Genomic DNA, 27,821 nt, shown 5'->3' on the forward strand with positions numbered 1-27,821 from the left:
TAGTTTCCAAAAACTTCTACTTGATTTTTAATGACTATATTTACCTTACATCAGGAAATTTTACACTGAATATAATAATTTCAATAACTTTTAAAGAATTTAATCTTTTGTAAGCATCTATTTTTTAAAATTTAAAAAATGCATAATTATATTATAATGATTTTATATAAAACTATCTTATAAACTTTTGTACATAAACAGGAGATATTGCCATCTATGTCTTTTGGTTTTATTTAAGTACTAGAAAAGTATAACTTATGTTTCAACAAAATCCTGTTATCTTATTTTTCTGTATGCAGTTATGTACTGCATGTAAAGGCATTAAAATTTTTTTGTTAGTCAAAGTAGAACATCTAATAAAATGTCTGCAATTGACTTAAATAGGACCCACCTGATTCACTATAGAATATATATTTGTATATTTCAACTCACTTGTAAACATTTTATTAGATTTTAAGTAGAATATCTTGGATAAAATGTCTGGAAACGACCTGAGTAGAACCCACCTGATTCACTACAGAACCCAACCATCACCTCAACATTCACTGGGAAGATCCAGCACTTCTGTAAGTTTTATTTGATAAAAATTGTTAAAAACATGTTTTATTGGTTTTTTTGTTTTATGAGTTGATAGTATTGATTGTTTACGTTTTACATCGTTTTTTTCTTTTTCAAAATTCAGCATGCACTGTAAATAAATAAATATTTTTTAACTGTTTTTCTTTTGAATCTATTTTTGTAAATTTATCAACATTAATTCCAAACAAAATGTATTAATTCTATTTCGTAACTGAAGCTATAAACACTACTTTTTATTAGCAGAACTTGTTGAATCATAAAATCTTAAATTATTAACACAAATTATTAAATTTGCCATTGTAATTATTTAAGCCATTGCTAATGATTTAACTTCTTATTATTATTCAAGTCTTAAAAGGTTATTTTGTTTATGTTAGGTATTTGCTTTTTTCCTAATACTTGTTTTAAATAAAAATATATTTTTTTAATTCAAACTGAATGCCTTCTTAGTTTTATCACAATTTTTTTTAGTTACTTTATATTTGTATATTTATACAACTTGGACATTAAAAAATTGTTTTTTAAACAGAGATTTGAGACAACATTTGGGCCAATAAGTGATGCGGTCACTACTGTTTCTATTGATCAATGTGAGTAATTTTTTTTGTCAATTAATATTGTTTTTTTTTGTTTTTGTTATTTACTAAAAAACAATAAATGTTGTAATTTCTATGTTTCCTTTTTTAGTACAAAAAAGTATTTCTTAATGTTAATATTTGATATTGATTGAAAGTTTTTGTGGCTATTACCCTATATATAAACTTATGACTATAGCTTAGTCATACAACAAATGTTTTCATAACAATGTTTAATTTATTAAAAAAAGTTTGTTAAGCTATTAAATATTTTAAATTTAATATAAAATAGGACTACTAAAACTCATTTAAATACAATAAAAATTTAATTTTTATGCTTTTAACATTATTTAGAAAGTAATGTTATAATAAGTACTTAAAATCTAGTAGTTTTCTTTAGTCATTCTAATCTACAAAATAAACTGCTCTAAATGAACTGCTCTAAACTATGTCTGTAGTTTAATTAAATATTTCTAACAGTCTATCAATTTTGTTGTATTTCTAAACAAATTTGTTTTGTCTACCATTCGTATTTAATTATTACTTTTTATGTTACAGTGTCACTGAACTCCGAATTCTCCTCAAACCGAAATTCTGCTGGAAGCTTTTCATCTTTTGAACCTGTTAGTTCCTATTTGTTTTGTAAAACAAAATAAAAAAAAGTAATTAAAAACTTGTTTTTGAAACAATAAGAATGTTTATTGTTGTTAGTTTAAACAAACTTAATAATTTTTAAAAAACTTCCTTTAAGGGCATAGGGTAAATTACTTTTTCACACTTTGATCTTATTTTATATATTTTTAACTAAGCTACAAGATGATTTTTACAGATTTAAAAAATTCAAAAATTATTTTGAGATTTAGCAGGTCAAAGTCGTAGACAACAATAGGTTCCTTATTGGAGGCCCAAATTAAACAGCAACAAAAGACTATTTCACATTAAATCTGTCTTCTTCATTTTTAGAGCTAAAAACCTCAAACTTTCAAAATGTTGGAAGAAAATTTAAAAAGATAAAAAAATAAAAATTTTATTAAAAAGTAAATAAAAGGACATTTTTTTGTTTTTTTAATTATTCTATATGAATTTTAATTAAGCTACAACTTACAATTTCCTTCTCTTGAATAGTAAAATTAAATAAGTGTAGCTGGTTAAAGTCTGAGGGTACAATAGGTTTCTTATAGGAGGAGAAAATTAAATATTACATAAACAAAAAACACTAAAAGTTATCTTCTCCTAGGTTTTTTGGGATAAAATCTTAAATTTTTCGATTATGTTCCTTGCAACATTTAGAATATCTGTCTTTAGAAATATTAAAAACTATTGACGATACAGAAAAAAAAGCATTTAAACTTTCATTTCTTTTTATGATCATAAAATTTTTATATTTTATTTTAAAAAAATGTGTTACTATCCTGAAAATTTAAAGTACTTGTTGCCAATAATGTAGAAAAATATGAATTTTTCTTTATTCAAGGTTTTAGTTTTCTCTTTCCATGAGGAACCTGTTTGATCTCTACTTTAAATAGAATATAACTCAAAAATTGTTATTGTTATTTAAAAGCAGTAAAAAGCAACTTGTAGATTAGTTTCAACGCTACTATATGTATTAAGTTATATTAAAATTAACCCCTCAGTCTTGGCAATTAACTGTACGTTTAAGGTTTTTGCTTTTTTTTATATAAGTTTTTTTTTTGGTGTTTACAGTAAGTTTTTTTTAATCTAAAAACAACACAATAGATTAAACAAATACAAAAACAATAAAGTGTTTTTCTTTTCAACAGGTTGCAGTACAAATACCAGTTCAGAAGTCGCTGACCAGAAGCGACAGTTTCAATTATTTTCAGTCAAAATCCTCATCAACATCAACTTTGTCGTCATCTCACACCAACAGACTGCCAGTACAACAACAAGTTAATCAGCAGCCATCAAGAGTTGAAGTGGTTAGTTTTTTTTTATGTTCAATTTTGATAAAAAAAATATTTTTAGTCTCAACTACATTTTTGTTTCCTTTGGAAAATGTAAAATTTTGAATTCATTTTGACTACAGTTTAAAGAACAAATATATTTTTAGTGATTGTTGAGATTAATATTTAAAATAGTTTATTAAAAACGTATTAAAATGTTTAAAAGTTTTAACCTCATTTTAATTTTGATTTGTTGGAACTTACTAACGTTGCTTTTTCAATCATGTGAAAACCTAATTTACACATTTACTGAAAGAAAATTTAAAAACTCATTTAAACTTTTTTACTGATTGCGAAACACCAAGTAAACCACAATATATTTTTTTATGTGTGATAATATAAAGTTGTGGTTTATATTAGTGAGAATATTTTTTGATTAATAGAATACTTGGTTTTACGTGTCTAAATGTCAGTTACTTGTGCATTTTTAAAATCTGACAAACTGTTAATTGATTATAAAATAAACTTAAGCTTTTACTGTAAAATATTACTTAAATTGTGCGTTACTTATTTTAACCAAAAAATAATTTCACTTCTACATCTCAAAAAAATTATATATCAATATACATATGTATTTATTTTATGCTATAATTTAGTTTCATAACTTCTAAAATTAAAAAAAATATATATTTAAAAAAATGTTTCGCTTAAAAAAGAGATCATCAGTTAATGATAAACTTTAATCAAGTAGAATAATATTATTAATATATATATTTATTTATTATATATACTTCTGTTGTTATGTAAATGTTGAAATAAAGAGGCTCTCTACAACGAATTGTAGGTGCTGGTATATATTAATAAAACACAACGATTTACAAATGCAATTGTTTCACAGAACTGTTTAACAGAATAGTGAAACAATTGTATTTGTAAAACGCTGTGTTTCATTAATATATCTAAATATAAGTTTGTTTTGTTTAATAGAATTTTATATTTTTAGTAGTTTACCTCTAGTCAAAAATTCTTTTTATTTATACTTACTTAAAGTTTTGTAAATGACTTTTAAACATTTGGGCTAAACACAAATACTAAATAAGTAATTTACCGTATACTTGTTTAGATTTTAACAAAAGCATTTAAAACTTTCATGTTCACGTACTTATTACTTTAATAGAAATGCAAAATTTAACACTACAAACCATTACACTTTATAATTTTATGTACATTCCAGGCGAGGAAAGTGAACTTTGTGGACACGCCACCCGACCAACTGTTCTGCAAGATATGCAAGCAGGTGTTCACCGATCCGTTCATAATGTCGTGTGGGCATTCGTTTTGTAAGAAGTGCACCATGACCACTACTCACTGCCCCGTCCATAAAATCAGAATGTCCACCGTTAGTTAGATGATGTATTTAACTTTTTATTATAGATACAATTAAATATTTTTAGCTGATGGTTTTTATATATGATTTTGATATAGCTTGTTATTTTTAATGCAATTATAAGTTTTAGAATAAATAAATTTAACTTAAATTTTTTGTAATTCGAGATAACTAATATTATCGAAGTCTAAAATTAAAACAGTTTTTGTCCACAAAATCAGAGTTAGACTCACTACATGTTTGATATAACTATTTTTTTCACAAATAATTCTCTATTGTTAGATTGTAAATTTAAATAGTATTATTTGTATCGTACATTGCTGTAGAACAGGGTTTTAACTATCGCCAACTTGACATAAATTTAAAAATATCACCTTCTTTTCAAAATATCGTCCATAGTTAATTAGTTTAATGGTTTACTTTTTCTCCCTGTTTTTCTTTATTATCCATTTTAGCTAAAGTTGCTTACTTTACGACAATCTGTTGTAGATGTTAAAAATAGTAACAAAGCATTTTTTTATTTTGTATTTCACTAAATAACTTACTAACTAAAAATACTGCTAGTTTGGATTTTGTATCACATTGATTAATAGTATGTTTAATGCATACAAAACTTTGCAATTTTTATAATTTAGAATTTAATGTGTAACTGTATTAGGTGTTTTTTTTTATCAAAAAGTAAGTTTTGAGAGCTTTTAATTGGCACTACTTAATTATAATAAAACATTTTTTGAATTTCTACTAAAGTTTTATACAGTATTTTTTATACATCAAAATATTAGTGTTTGTGCACATCTTACTAAACATGAGCCGTTAGGCTTTAAGGATATGAATAATTTTTAACCAGAAATTTAGATAATATTTTTAAAGCGCATGAATTATTTTATTGAAAGTTTTAAATGCGCATGTAAGAAACTGAAATTATGACGTAAAGAAACCGAAAGTAAGCTTTTTATTTATGTGCGGTTGTATTGTCTATTGTTTATTATTTTCATGCTTATTATACTATTAAATCTGTTTTTCAAACAAAAACCAAGTACGTGTTATCATTGCTTTCAAACAGGAACTTTATGTTGTCTAAAAGCATATATAAAAAAATCAAGAACTAAAACTATCCATTGTTTTTATAAGTTTTTCTAATAAGATAATTCATGTTATTTTAAATGTTATTCGATAAATAATAAGTTAATGTCGTGTAGATTTGTAATGACAATGTTTCTGTGTAATTTTTATTACAAAAGTCAATTATTTTAACAGTAAATAAAATTCTCAACAGGGTTCGTGCGCGTCAGGCTAAATCAGTTTATTTGAAAAAAGTTGAAAAAAATCAGGCTAAATCAGTTTTTTTATTTAAAAATTTGAGAATCTCATTTTATCTCAGTTCATATGCTTGAAATTAGTTTTTTTTAATAATTGAGAAATCTTTTATGATCAAATTGAGATGTGAATTTATTTCTAAATAAATATTTAGTTTTTAGAGACAAAGTCAGTCAGTATTTGTAAAAGTAAATGCTCAACACATTTTGTTCAATCTCTAAAAAAATTCATTATTTTAGTCTGATAGATTATATACGTCATAATTATTAAAATTCATAAAAAAAATACAGTTTAAACATTACAGTTTAGTTCAACAACTTAGCTGTTTGTTTGAATTTGTTTACATCAGCTATGTATTTCAGAACTGTTTAAATTTCTAATTAAAGGCTTTATACCAAATACTTTTTAGATTAAACTCTCAGCAGTTTATTCATATATTTTACTGTTTGTTTAAAGTAATTAGAGATATTCACAACACTAAAACTTAGCTTTAATATATAAGTACTAAGTTTTGTGGGAGTACAAATTTTAGGTACAACTCATTTTTCTTTACAAGAACAAAATTTTAAATGTTTTTTTTTTTAATTCAAGTGTAAGCTTTTTAAATCTGATACGACATCAACAATCACTGTATTTATTTAGAGTTTAGTAGTTATAATTATGTATCAATTTTAAGTGAAAATCAAAATACTATAATATTTTTTTTTACTTATTTTAATACTTGTGTAAACGTTTCATTTTAAATTTTAATGAAACACAACAATGCACTTCGTTTTATTATAAATTTTCTTGTTATAATGTTTTTACTTAGTGCTTAATTGTATTTAAAAATTGTGTTTAGTAATATATATTAAATTTTTACATTAGTAATAGAATAGATATAACTTTTAATATAAAACTTATCACTGAATTTGTTATCTTAAGGGCATAAGGGGTCAATCACCTTTTTCACAATTTAGTCTCATATTATTAAGTTGTAAATAAACAATGAGTTGCTTTTTGCAGACTTTTAAAGCTTAAAATATTTTTGAGATAAAGCTTGTTGAAGTCAGAGACTACAATATTTCAATCAAGACCCCCCCCCAATACCAAAAATGACTTCTAAAGGGGATTTTCCTTACTTTGAAAAAATGTCTGGCTAAATTGGTCTCAGTCAGGCTAAATGAAAAAAAATTCGCGCACGAACCCTGTCTCAAGTATTTTACGATGTTTTAAATGAAAAGTTTGTAGACTTTATAAAGAAAATGGTACGTCTTTTAAAATCAAGTAATTCATCAAATAAAATTTTGAAAAGTATTTTTTAGTACTGTATATTGATGTTACATGTCTGTAAACTTCTAAGATCACTAAACTTTAAAAGACTACTTTCACTTTTACTTAATATTTATATATAGTTCGGAGTATTAAAATGTATTTGTATTTTTTCTTGGAACATAACTATAATATCGATTATTCTATTTCAAATTACAGTTTAAATTGTATTATGAACTTGTAGCTTTAACGATGTGATGTTTCTCAAAACCTTTGAAATTAAGAAAAAAAAGCAAATCATTATTATACCAAAATAAGTAAATCTAAAACAAAAAAAAAGTTTACTCGAAAAACTATGTTTCTCAAAATTATAAAAGCTGTTGATAAAAAAAATACTTGGGTAGAAAATATCTGCGAACACTTGAAATTTAAAAACGAGTATTTTTTACTACTAAAACTTTTATTTGTAAATAATTTTACTAAAACTTGTTACAATATAACAGTATTTAGTTTATGAGTGAGTATACATAAATAACAAAGATAAATTTTGAAGTACGTTTACGTTCATATATCTAAATTGTTTAGTACACTAAAATAATTTTTGTATACAAGTTTACACTTTGAAAAATATTATTATAAAATAATGTAATTTGTTGAAAATTTAACGCTTGTATTTCGAAAAAAACTGTTTTCATGCTTTTTGAACTTGTTTGTTAAATAAAAAGGAGAACTCGGTATTTGTTTGTATTTGTTCAACAATTTGTTGGTATTAGGATTATTTTTAGTCCAGACTATTCACCTGCAAATGTGCTATATAATAAAAGTTTTATTTTATGTAATCTTCTTTCTCAAAGTAAAACTTGTTTATGTAATATGGTATAATTGCAACGTTGTTGGTATTACAACCGCAAATAACGTTTAATTAAATTTTAATGAAAGTTTTATTTATTTCAAAATGTTTTTTTGGCATATATTTGATCTTTTAATGTAAGATTAATCTTTAGGTTTCATGTTTTCCCAGTAAAAAAATATATTGAATTAGCTTTATATAATTTTTGAAAATATTTATAAAGGTTTTATGAAAAAAAAACATTTTGTACCGTTTCAATGAAATTAAAAGCGTTAATTAATTTTTTTATTACCATTTTTTGAAGTGTTCACTTCACATTAAATTAAAAGTTTATAAACTGATTCGCTTTACTGATTTTTGGATTAAAAGCATGTTTTTAAACAACAAACCCATATTACCAAAATAAATATTCTCCAAAAGCTTCAAAATAAAAGACAAGGAATTATTAGGAAAAACTAATAAAAAATGGCATTTTATTATTGTAAGCTTGTATTGCCAATTGTGTGTTATGTATCTTTATTAAATGCTTACTTTTCTAAATCAGCTGATCTTTAAACATAAACAAAGTAGATTTGTTTATTTCCTTTCAAAGAGGAACTTTATGTTGTTCGAAACATAAGGTTTAGGAACTATCGATACTTATGGTTTTTATAAGTTCCTTCAAATAAGTTTCTTATCATATAGTTTCATTATCATGATAATCTCTTTCCTATAAAAAATGTTGTTACAATAAAAGTATAAGCTAAATAATTTAATAACTAAATAAATGTTCATTTTTCTACATTAAGTTTAATATGAAAGCCTGTGAGTTTTTTTAACTTGTATATCTTTTACAGTTTGGTAATTAATGACAGAAAATTAATAAATATTTTTTACCGTTATATTTTGATGCGTTATGGCATTAAGCGTCAAAAGCTATTTAATTTATAACCAAAAAGCTTATGTTGCTTACTTTATGTTATTTAAAAAAAACTTTGCATTAAAAAGTGGTATTTTTTCCATAAAACAATTGTTGCATCAAATGCATGAAAGTTAAAAAGATATTAAAATTAAATAAAAATGGAAAGTGAAATAGTTTTTATTAAACTTTAGTATACTGGTGCACATTTTAAAAACAAAAACTACTTCGAAATTTTATGTAAAGTAGTATGTTAAAGCATATTTTTTGAACCACAAATTCCTTTTAAACTTGTGTGTTTAGTAAAAGGAGAACACAAAGTAAAATTGTAAAACAACTTTGTTTGTTTAACACCTTGTTGGTTTTGAAATTATTTCTCAGCCTTGATTGATGTGCACTTTTGCAAAAATCTTATTTTATGTGATTTAATTTCTAGTTTTAAGTTACGCAAATAAATGTTAACTTAAAATGTGAAAAGTAATCATGTACATTTTTCAAGGTTATTAGTATCGAGTTGTAGTCGCGAAAACCGTTCTAAATACATGTAATTTAATAAAAAAATATATTTGTGGAAAATTGTAGAAGTCTTTGTAAATTTTTTGATAATGTAATATGTGTAAAATTAATGATATCAGGGTTGCCACACACTCAGGGAACTCAGGGAATCTCAGGGAATTTTCAAACTGTAGAAAATCTCAGGGAATCTCAGGGAAACTCAGGGAATTTTGGCATTTTTCTTTTAACTCAGGGAAACTCAGGGAAGTTTTGATTTTTTCTTTAAGTTTCAGGGAAGTTTTTGAAAATCTCAGGGAAATTTTTTTCTAGATCTAGAATGAGGTTTAGTTAATCCAGTTTCAATATTTTGTTCAAAAGTAGTAATTTTTATTATTTAAGTGGTTATTTAGAATTTTTTTTAGCCTTGCGGCTAGTTCTTAAATATTCTTAGTATTAACATTGTAGTTTTTTTAAGTTTTAAATTTATATTTACTTAAAAGTAAAATCAAACAGTTTAGAGAAATGAAAGTTGTTGTTAACTATTCATTGAAAAGTTCTAATAAACTTTTTATTTTTAGTTACTTATGTAGTTTAAAAAACACTATGTTGTACTTTTAGTTCTTATTTTTTAAATAATAAAATTATTTGTTATTTATTTACAACTACTTGTTTTCAGTAAAAAAAATTAAAATGAATACAGATTAGTGTTGTATTACTTTTGTTAAAAAATAGAGGTTTAATTTTTAATTGGTTTAAACCTTTTAAGATTCGTTTTTTGAAAACAGTTTTTTTTCATAAATTTAATGCAGAAGCATACACATACAACCTTCCTTTTATTATTAAAGAAGAAAAATGAGAATGAGGTATTATTAATTTGTGTTAGAAGAGAAATTTTTTTTTTAAGATTTGAAAAATACTCAGGGAAACTCAGGGAAATTTAAGGTTACTCAGGGAAATTTTTGGTCACTCAGGGAAGATTTTTTGGTTCAAAGAGTGGCAACCCTGTGATATAAAAAAGCAAATATGAATAATTGTATTCAAGTAAGTCAAAAAGTTATATACAGCTTTTAAATTATTTTTGTTTTTTTTTTGTCGAAATCTAGTAATTTATTGCATACTACTTAGCTTTTATTAAGTGTTATACTATTCACTCTCTATGTATTGAAGTTTAACTTTGTTTTTTTAGTATTTCTACAAAGTACTTTATTTCTAATAATATGTTTACGCATATTTATCATGAAGTTAAAAAAGAAAAACATCTTAAAACATCTTCCGGAAACATCATAAAATACCCTGTGCAAAATTTTAGATGGTTTGAAGAAACTTTCATACCAAATTTCTAAAAAAAACCCAATGCAAAATGTAGTATTGGATCCAAAAAGTGCGACTTTAAAGTTTTAAGCTGATTTTTTTTAATGTGGCTAATTATCACACAAACACATAGTGAACAATTTAAAACGATTCAAAGAAAGTTTTATTGTGGAATTTTTTGATTTTATGTAATTTTATCACTTTTTGTAAGTTTTCTTAGATTTCCTTAAAAAAAATAAATGCTACCATAAAACTTTCTTTTGATAGTTTTAAATTGTTCACAAAGTGTTTGTGTGATAAATAGCCACATAACCATATAACATTTTGCAGAGGGTGTTTTTATGATGTTTCTGAAACATAAAATTCCAGCCGGAAAATCAAAAACAGCTTTAAAAGTAAACCCCCTAGTCTATATCTATTAGAGATGTAATAGTAAAAATATTTTGAAATTAATAGGTTTCTCGAAATCAATAAATTAGTTTTTTGAGTTTGTATGTCATAAAGTGTAGGCGCAAATACTATTTTATGTTGTAAATTTTATAGTTATCCAAAACAAATTTAATATATTTACACAAATTAAACACTAAAATTGTTTGAGAAATTATAAATGCATTAATGTTTCTCTTCACAATTAGATAACACTTATCTTGATAGTTAAATAAACAGATCGTCAAATTGAAATTTAATTTGTTGATTATACTGTACTGTACATGAATTATCACTTTAAACTTTATATACATGTATATAAAAATACAACAAGTTTTTATTTTTTAAGTTGCATTTTTATTAGCAAAAAACCATTTTAGTAATCTTTAGTTAACAAATGGTCTTATTTTAATTATTTTTTTTTAGTTTGTAATCTATTTTCTTTTAATTTTAGATGTAATTTTTGAAACTTAGAATTTTTTCTTTAAACTGTCAATATTTTAGACGACTTTTATATATAATATAATTTTATAATTATTATGCTAGTTTTTTGGTGATCTATGTCGTGATACTAGTTTTTGGTAATTTATTATTTTAAATTTCACAACTTAAAACTATAAAAATGCATACATTGTTTTGAATTTGCTTAAAAATGTTTACCTTTTTTTTAATGTATAAAAATCATGTAAAGAATTCCTTTGATACTAGCAATTTTTGACAAACTTAACTTTTTTTTTTCATTACTCATAATCAATTATAGTCTAAATACTTGTGAAAAAATAATTTATTGTAACCTTTTACCACTAACGTGGGTACACTATAACAATTTTGAAAAACCATCAAGAAACATAACTTTAGTTTATTTATTTTCAAAGATTTAATTTTGATTAAGTTTAAACAAAACTAAACGGACCCATACTTTTAAAAATTTTTATAAGTTACAAGGAAAAAATAGTCAATCATAAAATATATTAGAATGTTGTTGCTCTTGTTTATCAATACTTAAGTTAGTTTCAACTACGGCTTACAAACTTAAAACTATTATTCAGTAAAAAATAATAAATCTAAAATAAACTGCTGTTTTAAAAAAAATACTTAAACATTTTGAATGTTAGTATTCTTTTTGCAAATTCTACTAATCTTAAGTCAAGATTTTTTTTAAATAGATTTAAGTTGGTGTTCTATGAATAAAAAAACTAACCACCAGCTATTGATTTAAACATTTTAATACTGTATTATTATAAGCTTATTGATGTTTAACTATCTTTTAATGTTTAAATCAACAACTTAATATTTAAAAAAAAATTTAATATTATTTTAATGTAAATCAAATAAATTATTTAATTATGTAATATTTAATGCATAGAAGTTTAAACATTAACATTAGTATCTGGAAACGCAGTTTTTTTTCTCTCAACTAAAAAGATAACAACTGTCTTTTGGCTTGATGGCTAAATAAACACAATCTTTATAAGGTCAAATGGCTGTTAAACTTTTAAATGTAGTTTTAATACCAGCTCATGTATTTGTCTATTTCTAACAAAATTTTACAGTCTTATTATCAAGGCGAAAGTAGTTTTTTGCTCAATTGCAGTGAAAGTCTGTAGTCTTAGTAAAACAGTTTAAGAATATATTGCTCAATTGCCTACAAAAAGCTTCATGTAAAATTTTACAGCTTTGTTTTGAAGGCAATAGTAGTTTCACGCTGTTTGAACTTTATAGTAGCCTTGGTCAAATGGTTTCAAAGTATTTATATAAGTACATAAAACTTCGTGCAAATTTTATATCTGAATTATTTTTTCAAAACCCACCCACTATTTGTGAAGCTATATTCTTTTGGTCAAACAGTTTTAAAATTTCTTGTTTAAACAGATTTAAAAAAAAAGTTGTACATCAAGTTTTATAGTTTTGTTTTCGAAAGCAAAAGCAATTTCACGCCTCTGTGAACTTGTATGTTTTGAATATAGGGAGAACTATGTTGTTTTTACTTGCTTGAACTTTTGGTTGTTTCAACAGTTATCTAATGAGTTCATACATGTTTTACTGTGTTTGAAAATTTAGATGAACAAAGTTTACTTTACTAACTGTTATTTTATATTTATGGAAAATATTCAAATATTTCTATGTATGTTACAACCTTAATAGTATATCAATTCAGTTACATTTCTTTGTATGTGCAAAATATGATTTTGTTATTTGAATGTATAAAAGTTAAACTACAATTTACACTACACTCTGTTGATTGATTGAAGGTAAAATGTTTTCCTTTTTCAAAGTTTACACTGTATGATTTATAATAAAACACACATAGGGTAAACACATGCTTTTGTTGGCAACTTTTGTAAATTTTACTAAGTCGTACATATTTTTAAACTAAATTTACCAATTTTAGTGTGCTTAATTGTATATTATTTTGCTATTCAAGTTTGTTTATTAAAATGTCAAAGCTCAAAAATTATTTAATATACTATGTAATTATATATATATATATATATATACATGTTTGTAATAACAAAGGTGAATCATAAACAGATACTACCGAATTTGGCATTATCAGACCAAATAGGAGACCTACTTGTGTATTGCAGATATTGCAAATTCACTTCTAATAAGGAAATCGATACCTCAGCCTGCACTGAAAAAATTAAATACTCACAACTAAAGTTTGTTTTTAACTATTTGTCTATAGTTGTTTTTTAATTAGTTTTAAAGTAGAGATATAAGAAATTATTCACTATAGTTTTAAGACTATGGTTCGACAAAAATCTGTTAAATTTTTACCATTTTTTACTAATTATATTAAGTAAAGTTAAACGCTTGTTGAAACAAATTGTCTTGGTTTAAGAATATTACTTTTTTTTTGTAAAAAAATAGTTTATTACTCAAGAGTTTTGTTTAACTTATGTATTGAATGAAACAAATTAAAAATGTACGTTTATGTTTTTTTGCAAAAAACTTGGTTACAAAAGTTATTGTATATAAAAAACAATGTTTATACCTATAAAGACTTGAGTAAATTCAATTTTTTTGCTAGTGTGTTGTAGTATGAAAATTTATTTAATCAAAATAATTAAAGCAATTAAAATATATCTATACAAGAAGTTTTAAAACTAAATTTACTTATATATAACAATTAAGTTTAATGTTTTAACTAAATGTTAGAATAAATCTTGTTAATTATTTTACAAATAAATTTTTCTTAAAACGCGAATAAAATAAAGTGTTAAACATAAGTTTTTTAAAATAAGTAGATCGTACTTACATAACATATACTAAAAATTCTTATCAAAAATCAAATATTTAACAAACACTTGAAGAAAAGATTTTAAATTCAAAGTAAGAAGTGTGTATTTTGTGCGCCTTAACTTTTATAACTTTATATATGCTTAAAACTTAATTCACTCGCTGCCGCCATAGCTCAGTGGCAGAGCGCTGGTCTTGTAAACCAGCGGTCGAGAGTTCAATCCTCTCTGGCGGCACTTTTTTAGCATGGTAAAATTAATTTTATAATAAGGTCAAGAATTATTTATTAAATTTAAATATTTTTCAATTAAATAATAATGAATAGTCATTGACTCGATTTAATTTATTTTTAAGAACTTACAATTTTAAATTAAAAAAATTAGTCAAAAGCTATTTTATTTGTAAATTCTAGATGTAAAAAATAAGTTGTTTTATAAATAGTTCTACTTTTTTTTTTCAAATCTCATAGAACAAACTAATTAAAATGTAATAATGCCTTGTATTTAGATAAAATGACTAGTTATTATTATTTCTTTTTACTGACTTTTTATTTGCTACATAACTTACTTAAACCTCATTATGTTACCACAGTTCGCTCCTGTCAACGTCAGACTACTAATAAATTTAAAATTAAAAGATTAATTTTTTTGCAGAACGCACGAATCAACATGTATATACGCCCCCGTAAAATGTCCGAACAATCCCAATTGTCCTGAAATGCTGAGGAAAAACTTGGAAGAACATCTTAAAAACTGCAACAACTGTACGTGCCAGTATAAGAAGTACGGGTTAGTCAAACAATTATATTGTTATTTATGAATCTAATTTTAGTACACAATTATTTATTTTATTACTTTTATAGTTTTTAGTGGTAAATTTTTATTTGTTATTAAAATACAAAAAAAAAAAATATTTTACTATTAGCTCATTTATACTTTTTGTTTTTAAAGTTGAACCAGGTGTACGTATCTTTTAAGTTTTAATTGAATTTTATTTTAAGTATATTAAGCTTGAAAAAGTAAGTATATGGCTTGTTTTATTCTTTATTCTAGGTTTATACGTATGCGTTTTACAATTCTAATTATTTATTGTTTTTTTTTTTGTAAATAAATGATAACCAAAAATTTAGTAAAATATTTCACTCTATGAATTTACTAAGTTTTGAACATAAAGCTTTGTTTGCAACTTGTTTTTTATTTTACAATTAGTTTAAAATTAGCACTGCCATATAATCATCTTTTTGATATGTTTCTTATCTAAACCGATACGATCAAAGTGCTATTTAAGCAGCATTGAAAAATAAGCATACTAAATTACAAATAAAATTTGTTATTAGTATTTTAAAATCAGGGCAAGCAATTTCTGTTTTATTGTGTTTTTGATACTTTTAACTTGATATAGTAATGTTTCACTTAGTTTTTATTTTCAATCTATTAAAACTAAGCAATCTAGTTTTATGTAGTAAACCTTTTTTTTTGTGAAAAATGTGTTTTTTAAGTATGGACTCATTAAATGAAGGTCAAATGATTTATTAGTAGTAACAAAAACGTATAGTTTTTTACACGATCCAGTGTATGGTGACAAAAACTATTTATTTAATAAATTTATTTCAATGGGAAAATAATTTTTCAAAAGTTTATAATCTAGGAAAATATGTACATTTAATTGCTTTAACTTTGAGCCGCAAATAGTTTGAATTGCATTGCAGTTTAAGATAAATGTAAATCTTTTTTTAAAAATGTAAAGAGAGTATCTTATACTTCAAAATTTATTTTGAATTATAAAATGTGTGCAATTGTTCAAAGTTATTAAATGCAATAGAAAAATCAGTTAGATAAATAATCACCTACAAAAAGTTTAAGCTGTATAAGATTTTATGCAATTTATTGCAGATAAGATCATTATCTCATTAAAAAATTTAGCTATTTTCTGTTTTATTAAGTTATATTGTACTATCAGGTTTGCTGTTAATAACATAATAGAAGTTATTACTTGAGAAAAGGCTGGATTTATTTGAATTTTGACGCAAATTATTCTTCATACATAATTGTCAGTAAAAACACTTAAAAAAATATAAACGTAGAATAAAAGTTAAGTTTAGTAGTTTTAAATTCAAATAACTCTGTCTTATAAATTATTTTATTGTTAAATACAATTTGCACACCGTTTAAAATACTTTACACTTTATTGTTCTAAAATTTCATGCAAATTACCAGATTGCTTTCTTTTAAATTACTTGAACTAAAAGCATTTATTGTTCAAATGTGTGAATTTAGTTTAAAGATTTCACGCTTTTTTTCGTAACTTGAGATGAAAGTTGTTCCACTGAAAACAGTACAACATTCAATTAAATGCAGCTTATTTTACTTTGGTAGATGACTGTATCGCTCACGATATGCAGTTTTAAATTTTAAGTAGTCAAAAATACTTACAACGTCTTATGAATAGTTTTACAGTAATAAAAATATTGATTTAAAAGTTTGCGTTTAGTTGTATTTTTTAAAGACTTTCACTTTAAAAATAAAATGTGCACTATTTGACAATAGGTATTATTATATAAGTATTAATTACAAAAAAGATCACATCTAATTAAATTTATAAAATGTCTAATTTTTAGGATCAAAATAAGAAATTAAATGAGTGTTATGAATTAAATAATAAATTTATTAAATACATTCTATGTTGATGTTAATTTTTGTAAATTAAGTTTTTTTAAGATATGCAGTTTTAAATTTTAAATAGTCAAAAAATAACTTACAACGTCTTATGAATAATTTTACAGTAATGAAAGTATTAATTAAAAAGTTTACGTGTAGTTTTTATTAAAGACCAAAACAAAAAAAGCACCATTTGACAATAGATATTATTATAGAAATATTGATTACAAAAAAGATCACATCTAATTAGATTTATAAAATGTCTAATTTTTAGGATTAAAATAAGAAATTAAATGAGTGTGCTGAATTAAATACTAGAATGTATTAAATACATTTCTAACTTGATGTTAATTTTTGTAAAAAAATTTTTAAACATACAGATATTTACTTACGCCTTTTTTTAACGTTTTTCCGGTATAATAAAAATCATTTTTAATTGAAATAAGTGCATTACTTGCAAAAAATGCTAAATAGATAACTAATAGTTTTACTATGTTACACTTAAACCCGTCTTAATTTTGTATAATATTATTATTGTTTTATTCTAGCTTTAAGGTATGTTGTATAAGTCATTTAATAACTTAATCAAATTTTTTAGGTGCAAGTTTATAGGAGACGCAAACAAAATGACGGTGCACATGAACAACTGCAAATACGCCATGATGAAGGACTTTCTAAACATGTTTGAAAATAAAATAAACCAATTGCAAGTTGATATAAGGAACAAAGACGAAGATAACAATTATCTCAGGTAAGGAAAAAAAAATTACAGCTTGGCTTAAATTATATTCAATTTTTTATGTGTTTCAAATTAATGTCTGTCAAAGGACACTAATGATAAGTTTGAATAATGCAATAACATAGTATAAATCCTGTTTTGAGAAAAAAAACAATTATCTTAGGTCAGATAAAATCTGTTTTATATTAAATTTAAACTGTAATGACCTGCATTTAAGTGCTTTTAAATTATTATTATTGCTTTGTACTTTTTTATGATAACAATTTTTTAATGTGGTTTTTAATATCTACAATACGTTAGATTTTTGCATTGAAAAAGTCTTGCTATATTCAAATCCGGTTGAATAATGTTTATTGCATGCATATAGTACAATTTGAAACCTTATGTTCAGATTTACAGCTTAAGTTTATTTAATACGGTTGTTTTTTGGTTTAATATGTATATTTTAATATAACTTTAAAATATAAAGAGTATAACAAAATAGACAAATGTGTATTTACATAAAAAGTGATTTTTGTGTAAAAATATTTTCTTAAAGTTTTATTATTTTATTATTGTTATATAAAAAAGTTAGTAACTATTTAGTTTGAGGTAAAAAAGACTGATTTGCAGTTCTGTTTTTTTTTAAACCTTTCGGTTAAAATATTCATTTAATAACTTTAAACCGATTTGAAATAATAAAAATTAAAAACGGTTAAATATTGTTTTGAATTACAGATCGCTCCTAAATAAAGCAAATGAAAAATTAGAAGACACAGAAAACAGATTTAATATGAAAATAGGTAAGCATATGTTTTTTATTTATTTCAAGTAATCTATTGCCGCATTTTTATTTTTATACAAATAAATTTCATTTTATTGATTGCTGCAAATGTACGATATAAGGATAAGTACAAAATATTTTTATATTAACAAACTAGTTTTCATAACGTGTATGTATTGTTTTCCACGTAATAGATGTAGTTGTTAATATATTAAAGTAGCTCGAATTGAAAAAAAATCTTTTTGAAATATACTAATGGTATATGTAACTCTCATATCAGAAGTTTTATAATAAAGGTAAAAAAAATATAAGGGTCTGCAATGATTTTTATTAATTTAAACAAAAACAATATATAATTAACTTATCCTATTCGCTACATATGCAGTTAGTTTCGATTATTTTTAGTGAATAATTAATTGTATATTTTAAATAATTTATTGCCGCTTGCAGCATTTTAATTTTATTGATTGTCAGTTGGTGTTTTGCTAACATTTCATTAAAGGATTATGCCTGGGGAAAAATAGCTTTTTATTGATTCCTGACATTATTCCAATGTTTATCCTAGTTTTTAGCATATTTAGAAAAATGCATCAGTACCGTATATGGTATTTAACTAAAACTTAGAAAGAAACAGTACATTTCAGTTATTGTTCTCTATAAGCCTCAAACTTACGATTACACCTCATTAAAGGATTGTAAATGAAAAAAAAAGAGCTTTTTATTGATTTATTATAACGAGCCAATGTTTTCGTTTTTTAAACATGTATAAAAAGTGCATTAAGCATTTTAAATATGGTACAATTATTAAAATTTAAAGTAAGAGAACACTTTTAAAATAATATTCTTTGATTTTAAAGTCTACAATTACAATTCATTAAAGGATTATAAGTAATATAAAAATTTTATTTTTTCATGCCGTAAAAGACCTTCTGACCCAAGTTAATTATCAAAATATACACGTAGAACATTGAATTTATAGAGCAGCTTATAAAGTATTTTAATTAAAATTTGAAAATAGAAAACAAACTTTAAACCTATATGCCCTAAATGCTTAAAGCTAATAAATAAATTTCAATCAAAGACTAGAAACTGTCAAAATTTTTATTAACTTTACACGGTTTTTAACGTGTAGTTTATTATCCGTTAAAGATTAAAAATCAAAAAAGATACAGTAATTAATTCATGTACATCCCCGAAAATTTTCTATACAGGTCAGAATTAACACAATTAATTTAATCTTGTATAAGCAATAGTTCTACTTTGTTCAAGTCCCAAGTTATTTTATTTTAAGAATGTTAATATATATTTTTATTTTAAAATGTTCGAAATGAACATATAAACATCAAGTTAAATTTTCAAGTTATCAGTTATTAATGTTAAGTCAATTTATTTTCAATATGTCATATCATTTAAGTAACGATTACTGAATTATTTTTTTCATGTATTTGTTAGTAAACTAACTCAACTATTTTTTTATTTCAGAAATGTTGAACCTGAACCAATCGAAGCTGCAAGACGAAATAATAAGTTTCAAGCAGCAGCACGAACTGATGAACAATCAACTGCAAGAACTCAACACCAGGCTCAGAATGACCGGCGTCGGCGGTTAGTTTATTATAAAAAGTTTCAGTGTTCACATCAAAGTTAAGTATTTTAAGTGGTTAGTAAATAATACAGGTCGTACTTAGTTAAGCTACTTCTTAAGGACATATATGTCATTAAAATAATTTCCTATCAAAAAAAAAAAAAACAAAAGTATAATATATGTAAAAAATGGTTTTATGTAAATGGTAGTTAGTTTGTTTTAAGTAAACTTGTAAATGAAAAAGTTAAATGAAAAATACGGCGGTTAGTTTATTATAAAAAATATCAGTATTCGCGTTTTTTCAGAGTTTGGAGTAAACAATTAGTTCAGTTTTTTAAATCGTCAGTAAATAATACAATTTGTATTAGCCAAGCTACTTCTTAAGAAATATGTGAAGTTAATAATTTTCTGTAAAGACATAAGAAAAATAGGATACATGCAAAAAAACGTTGTTATGATAATGATAGTTAGTTTGTTTTCAGTAAACTTATAAATGAAAAAGTTAGATTTTATACATTTGTATAAGTTTTTTTTAACAGAAAAAAAAACTTTTGCTATAATAATTTACTGTAGTTTTAGCGTTTACAAGTTTGTTGCTATAGCAAGAAGTAAAAAAACAAAATATTTAACTTATTTGTTTCAAAAGTAACACAAATTTTACACAAAGGAGCTTTTAAGTTGTTTATTTTAAACCTGTCAAGCAAATGTACATACTGTTGCGCGTAAATGAAAATAATACTTTATTTTACTGAAGCCACGTTCTTAAAAAAAGTTCAATTGATTATACACGCAAGTTAAAACTTTTGAAATGATTGATTTAAAGGAAAAATATAAATGTATATATTAATCAAGTATTCACAAAGAAAAAAGTTTTTGGAAGTTAGAATTTTAAAGTGATTGATTTTAAAACTAGAAAAGTAAAGTTTAGAATATAAATCGTATATTTTGAAACTTTAACTTTTGTTCTGGAACTAAGTTCAATGAAGTAGATTGTTTTTTTGAAAAAAAACAGTTTATAACATCAAATAAAAAACGTTGTAAAACTTTCAAATACTCATGTACTTATATAAAATTATTCACAAGATATAAATTGTTTGTTATTATAATTAAATTCAATTTATTATTAAAAAAGGTTTGTTGGTAAAATATTTTTAAAAACGTTCATGCTCTAAAATATGTAAGTTTCTTATTAATAAGCATTTATTAATAGTGGACAAATATTTTTGATAGAGAGTCTTACATGTCTAACAAAATTTTCAAGTAACTTTTATAGTTTAAAACATTGAGACTTGAGCTTAAAAAAGAAGCTTGTTTAAAAATTTCCCTTAAAAACATTTGAAAGAAATTCTCATATGAAAAGAGAATCTCATACGTCTATCAAAATTTTATTGAAACTTTCCAATTCAGTTCGTACCAGGCACGGAGTAGAGTTTAATTGATTGTCATGCAGATAACAATGTTTATTTAAAGTAAAAAGCGAAATTATTTGTGAAAGTTTGTTGTACGCGATATTTCCAATGTAAATAAATTCTGTATAGCAATCCATGTTTACATACTTTGCGTTCAAATGTACTTTATGTAATACATACATTTTAAAATCATCAATTTAAAAAGAAATGTACATGAAGTAGAATATGTAGATTATAAATAAAAAATTCATTTAGGAAACCTTTTTTTCTAAATTTCTATGTATAAGAATAAAAATCTTGACTTAATCATCTTAAAGTTTTTTAAAGTTGGACAAAAATGTTTCAGTTTTTAAATCAAAGCTAAAAAAATCATGAGCTAGCTTTTTTTTTGGCATCAAGTTTATTTAAATAAGATAATACAAGTTTTTGAGTGCATTTACATATTAAAAAAGTCAGCATACAATGTTTACTCGATATCATTTTGCTGAGTAATCATTACATTCTGGTTTAGTTAGCATAACTAGTTCACCTTATATCAAAACTTTACTACAGTCCTAAAAACAATACACACAATCAATATATTCATTAAGAAGCCTCTACTGACACTAGTATATCTTTATTAAACTTGTTTTTTGTTTAAAAAAAAATTCAATTACATTTTTCAACCTACAGCGAACATTTCTATGTTATCTATATATAAAGTTGTATCAAAACCGAACCATAATCAGATAGTTAATTATTTACATTAGAGATTAATATTTAAATAAATTATGTTTTCAACAGTGTTCGACCCGCAACAAATATTCAAGTGCAAAGGAACATTTGTGGGTCACTCGGGGCCTGTGTGGTGCTTGTGTGCTTACAATGATTATTTGTTCAGCGGTTCAAGCGATAAAGTTATCAAGGTTTGTTTTTTATTGCAAGTTTTTTGTCCACATGATGGACCTAGGCATCAAAACCTAGACTACTTAAAGAAACATAAAAAAAAAATTAAAATTAACACAAAAGTTCATTTTATAAACAAAGATAAAATTATAATTTAATATATGTGATAGTCAATTGTAGAATTCGAACATTTGTTTTTTATAAATTTTAGTTTAAGTAAGTACTCAGTGGTTGAGTTGTAAAAAGTTACGTTGTTCAAAATTTTTTTTAGTTTTATGTTTATAAAAGTATGTTTATATGACATTTTTATAACAATTGTAACACTTTTGCTGGAAATTGTTAAAATATATTTTTGTTTAGTAAAAGACCTTGTTTGTTTTTATCAAGTACAATAGCAGACTAATGTTTAATATATAACATTTATTAAAATTTTTAATAAGTAAGAGTAAATATTTTATTTCAGCAACTCAAAGCTTAAATTGAAACTTTTTAATGAAAAATACTTTAAATATAGGTTTACTGACTAAAACAAGTATAAACAAAAACTTAGTCAATATCAAATTAATTTTCCTTGCTTAAGGTATGGGACACAGCTACAAATTACAGATGTTTAAAGACATTGGAAGGCCACAAGGGAATAATACTTGCGCTGACAACTCATGAAAACAAATTGTACAGTGGATCAAGTGATTGCTGTATTAAGGTTATTTTCATACAATAAACTATTTCTTGTTTTAATTGTTGAAGCATGTTATTCTTATAGCTACCATAGTTGTAAAGTGTTATTTTTAAGTTTTTTACAAAAAAAAATCATCTAATTGCTGCCTTTTTTTAACTGATAATTTTTAAACACTCACAAAAAAAACTTTAGTACTTTATAGATTAAATACAAATTGCTATAGATACAGAAAAAAAATTAGTTATTAAAAAAGTCGTGTTTATTTTTAGATATGGAGCATATCAACATTTGAAGAAATAAGTACAACAACAGCACACGAAAATGCTGTATGTACATTGGTCTGTAGCGGAAATAAGCTGTTTAGTGGTTCACTGAAATCAATTAAAGTTAGTTTTGTTTTAAATATAAAAGCTTGTACATAAATTTGAAGTGTAAATAAACTATTCAGTGGTTCACTAAAATCTATCTAAGTTTTATTTTAAAATTCTTTAAAAAAAAAGTTCGTTTTGTATTTGATTTTTTATAAATTTTATTATATTCTATTTAATAATCTTGAAGTTTTTGTACATAAATGTTTTTAAATGTTATTTTTATTAATTTGAAAATGTACTGTTTTGTAGTTTACTTATGGTATTTTTAAGAAATGACCAGCATTCGAGAATTATATATCATACTCTAACTAAAACTTTCATTGATTATTGCTGTTTAATAAAGAGGTGCATTTGCAGATGTTTTATATTTTAAAATAATCTAGTAAGTTTTCAAATAACTAAAACATTCTAATTAAACAGGTGTGGACAATTAAAAACGACAGTATAGAACTAATAAAGGAGTTGGAAGGATTAAACCACTGGGTTAGGGCGTTGGTTGCCCACCAAGGGTTCATATACAGCGGCAGTTACCAAACTATTAAGGTTAGGTTTTTTTAGTAAAAATAATGTATCACTACTACATTTAAAATAAGTAACTTTTTTTTGTATCAACTACTGCAGGTTTAGTTTGTTTATCGATTTTAAAACATATTATATAAATTTCGTTATTTTTTTGATCTATAAATTTCTGCCATACTTTTTTATAAGCAAAAAACTAAGTATGTAATACAAAAGGTAGTTGAATAAAACTTTTGTTAAAGTTTTTTAAGTATTTACAATTTTATTATGAATTTGCAATAAATAAAACACCAAGAACTGATCTGAGATTATAGCACATTTACTTTGTATTTAACCAAACATTAGTTATACCTTTGTTTTAAAGTCTTGTGTTTATATCATAAATTCCATATTAGAACATTTTTTCATAAACAGATTTGGGATGTTAGTACGCTCGAGTGCACACGAGTTCTATCAACCAATGAGGGATCGGTATACTCGATTGCAGTAACCAATCACCATATCATATGCGGGACTTATGAAAAATCAATCAATGTTAGATATGTTATCACCAGTTGTTGTTAAAACTAGTTATTTCCCTTGTTCTAATTTTTTTTTGTATTGTAGAAAATCTACAATATTATTATTTTATTATGTTTAGTTTATTTAAGTCAGTACTGCAACAAACTAGAAACTTAGTGTAACTGCTCTTTATGAACAGAAAAATATAATATAAAAACGTAGTATGTGGATTTTTTGTTTTACCTACATATCAGTTACTTAACATAACACTATTTCAATATACACTACCCTGTTTGAAGTAGTAACTGCTACATTAAATACTATCAATTTATTACAGGTATGGAAACAAGGAACGTATGAGCCGCTCCACAAGCTGGTGGGTCACAGCGGAATAATATATGCCCTCACTGTGATAAGCACGCCCGAACAGACCAAAGTGTTCAGCGCTTCGTACGATAAAAGCATCAGGGTTGGTTTTTTGTGTTGTTAGCAATAAGTCTTATAAAAGGTGAACAGTATTATTAAATTAAAATTGATTTAAATTAATGTTTAATATTAAAATTAAGCTAAAGTCTACAGAGCTCTGTCAACGAAAACTTGATTCAGTGTGTTAAGTATATTATGACCACATGTTAAAAAAAGGCTTAAAAACTATTATATTCAAAACATAATGAAGCGCTTTAGATTTGTTAAACATATTATTATGTTCAATGAAGTTTAGTATATATGTTGTAGAGTTATCTCTATTTTAGACTAACAAAAATCTAAGTTTAAATTTTAAAAACTCATTAATAGTGAGGCAAATTTAAAAAAGGTATACGAGAAAGCTATTCAAAACTTTATTAAATTTACTGATAAATAACATAAAAGTGAACAAAAATAACAACTTCTCCATCAATTTGCCAGGTGTGGAGCATGGAAAACATGATTTGCACGCAAACGCTGATAAGACACGAAGGATCGGTCGTGTCGCTGGCCGCTTGCAGGGGAAGAGTGTTCAGCGGTGGTGTTGATTTCTGCGTTAAAGTGTGGCAGTGATTTAATTGTGGTTTTTTGTATTGTTATAATAATGATTCATTTTGAAGTTTAACAACGAAAATAAAGGTAATAAAAAATTTGAAGGCGTCTTTTGAATTCACTGTTTTTTTTTTGTAAGGATCTTCACGAATAAAGCTTATACTTTTTTGATGCTGTTTCAAAATTTTATACTAAAAATAATGCGTTGGTAAATTGTCAAACGTTAACTATTTTTCAAACATTTTTTGTGACGTCAGGATTTTTATTGGTTGTGGTTGTACGTTTGTTTCAAAAAGTGACAATGGTGATGGAATAATGATAATTTTTTTCCATGATTTACTTTTGATATCAATTTGTTAGCAATATCATCAAAATTAGATATGAATTGAGAAAATTTAGTTTTTTGATCAGTGACAAAGATCAGGTAATAGTTGACTTTGTTGAGGTTCGTTTATGATGAATTTTATTTTAAAAAATGTTATTGAAAATGTGTTGAAGTCTAAAAAGTATGTTATTGGTTTTTAAAACACTTTTAAAACAAAGATTATGATACTTATCAACTTTAGATTTATAAAATCTTAATCAAAATGTAAAGCTCTGGTAAAATTAAAAAAAAAAATTTTTTGATCAAGTTTTGAAAAGAATTTAAACCTTTAAATCATAAATTTTTTTTGCCAATCAGTAAAGTTTCAGAAAATATTTTTTTAATTAAAATGATTTGTGTTTTTTGTGCTTTTTTTATCTTTGTTAATACCACTGCTTTTATTTCCGAGTTAAAGAATTGTTTTTTGGTAATTTCATTTAGCATCAACAATTATTTTACACGCCTTTAGTTTAATATATTTGTTATTGATGTTTTTATCATACTGATACTCTAAAATAAAATTATTGTTTAATACTTTTCAAGACAACTCTGTAGAAATTGTTTAATTAAATAGTTGTTTAATGTTATCTTATTAATCAAATATTCATCGAAACGTTTTTTTTTTCTAACCGTTTAAACCTGTTTTTTGAACTTTATTTGTTTCGGTGCGCAAGTTTGTATGTGCTAAAAAAAAATTGATCTATAATTCGCATTGATTATTCTTTTGTTTCTGTTCTGAATTTAGCTGCTTCAAATAATTTTAATGAAATGATAAAACTTTCATTAATCAAATTTTCAAAATGTTATATTTAACTCAGTGCCTTTACGTTTATTCGTCTGTTTTTTTATTTTTGAACTTTTTTGTGACTGCCATTTTTTAATAAACAAATTTTGTAAAAACTTTGTTTTTTAATCTGATTTTTAATAATATATTTTCCTAGAGTAAGGTTTTGATAATGAATTATTTTTATTATTTATTTTAAAGCTAAACACAACTGTTTTGATTAAGTTAGTGATCTAAAACTTTATGTAAGTAGTAAAAATTATTTTTATTACTTTTTTAACTAGAAATTGAGATAAGATTGATACATTTAAAGCTAAAAAAAATTATTTTTGTAACCAGCAAATAATGAAATGTAATAATAATTAATCTAGGATGTACCCAGACTATTAAAAAACGATATTATACATAAAACTACTAATGTTTAGTTTTTCTGATTCTCATACTGTACAAAGATAACAGTTTAAAAGGAAAAAGCCTTAGACAATGAATTATCAAGTGTAAATTTCTGCTAGTAATTAAACAGACTTAAACAAATTTGTTAAAATGTTACGTCCGGTAAATATTTTTTTACAGATGAAGCAAATTTCTTGATTTTATATTATTCGCTTCGCATAATAAAACAATTAAAAATTTTATCAATTTTTATTAAAAAAAAGACAGATCAACCTCTAATGATAAGATTCCAATCTAATTTTTTTTTTAACCGGGCACCCTAATTATTTTAAGGTGTATAGTATAACTACTTATTACACTCGATGTAAGGTCGATTGAGAGTAAAAAAATACTTAGTTTTTTGTTCTGAAAACTACAAATAGTGTTATGGAAGTTTTGTAGTTAAACAAACAGTTTGTAAGAAACATTTATAATTTCACAGTTCTAAGAAGCGCCGCGTTATTCTTTAAACTACAGCTATATATGTGTTTAGTTTTAAGTTTATTATACTACTGGACGTACATTATCTAATTCAAAAAAGTGAAAGATTAGAAAGTATCAAGCAAAATAAAACTCAAAAACATAAAATAGGTACTTATGATACAAAATATACATAAAAAATAGTTATACCACTATTTTGATCTAGTTTTTAATTTCATTGCAGGATTTTCAAATACTCAACAATAGATCAAAATTAGATTTTATTAAAGTACTAGTTTGTTTATAAAATCTAAAATCAAACAAATTTAAACACGTGTGCTGGTTAGTTTTTTAAATTTAATTTAAGACTAAGGTATAAAACTATAAAAGTTATGCAGTATTAATAATTATTAACAAAAGATTAGTAAAATTATTATTTTTTTAGTATAATTATGGCTGT

At 24.1% G+C, this 27,821-nt stretch overlaps 1 protein-coding gene and 1 non-coding gene across 2 annotated transcripts; both read left to right on the plus strand.

Annotated features, from left to right (window-relative positions):
* The first annotated feature begins 448 nt into the window (after nucleotides 1-448).
* On the plus strand, nucleotides 449-26,128 carry LOC145836711 (E3 ubiquitin-protein ligase TRAF7-like). Its single transcript, XM_082944523.1, has 17 exons — nucleotides 449-566; nucleotides 1,109-1,169; nucleotides 1,713-1,777; nucleotides 2,936-3,094; nucleotides 4,293-4,457; nucleotides 13,526-13,656; nucleotides 14,890-15,024; nucleotides 17,492-17,644; nucleotides 18,350-18,414; nucleotides 19,878-20,000; nucleotides 22,173-22,294; nucleotides 22,855-22,977; nucleotides 23,223-23,339; nucleotides 23,745-23,867; nucleotides 24,258-24,377; nucleotides 24,682-24,813; nucleotides 25,251-26,128. The coding sequence occupies exons 1-17, from the start codon at nucleotides 477-479 to the stop codon at nucleotides 25,380-25,382; spliced, it is 2,016 nt and encodes a 671-aa protein (XP_082800649.1). The 5' UTR covers nucleotides 449-476; the 3' UTR covers nucleotides 25,383-26,128.
* Trnat-ugu (transfer RNA threonine (anticodon UGU)) lies at nucleotides 14,401-14,472 on the plus strand. The gene has a single exon. It is a non-coding gene; the product is annotated as a tRNA-Thr (tRNA).
* Nucleotides 26,129-27,821: the final 1,693 nt, after the last annotated feature.

Source organism: Thalia democratica, chromosome 1 (assembly GCF_965202585.1).
Source record: "Thalia democratica chromosome 1, ktThaDemo2.hap1.1, whole genome shotgun sequence".
Lineage (NCBI taxonomy): Eukaryota > Metazoa > Chordata > Thaliacea > Salpida > Salpidae > Thalia > Thalia democratica.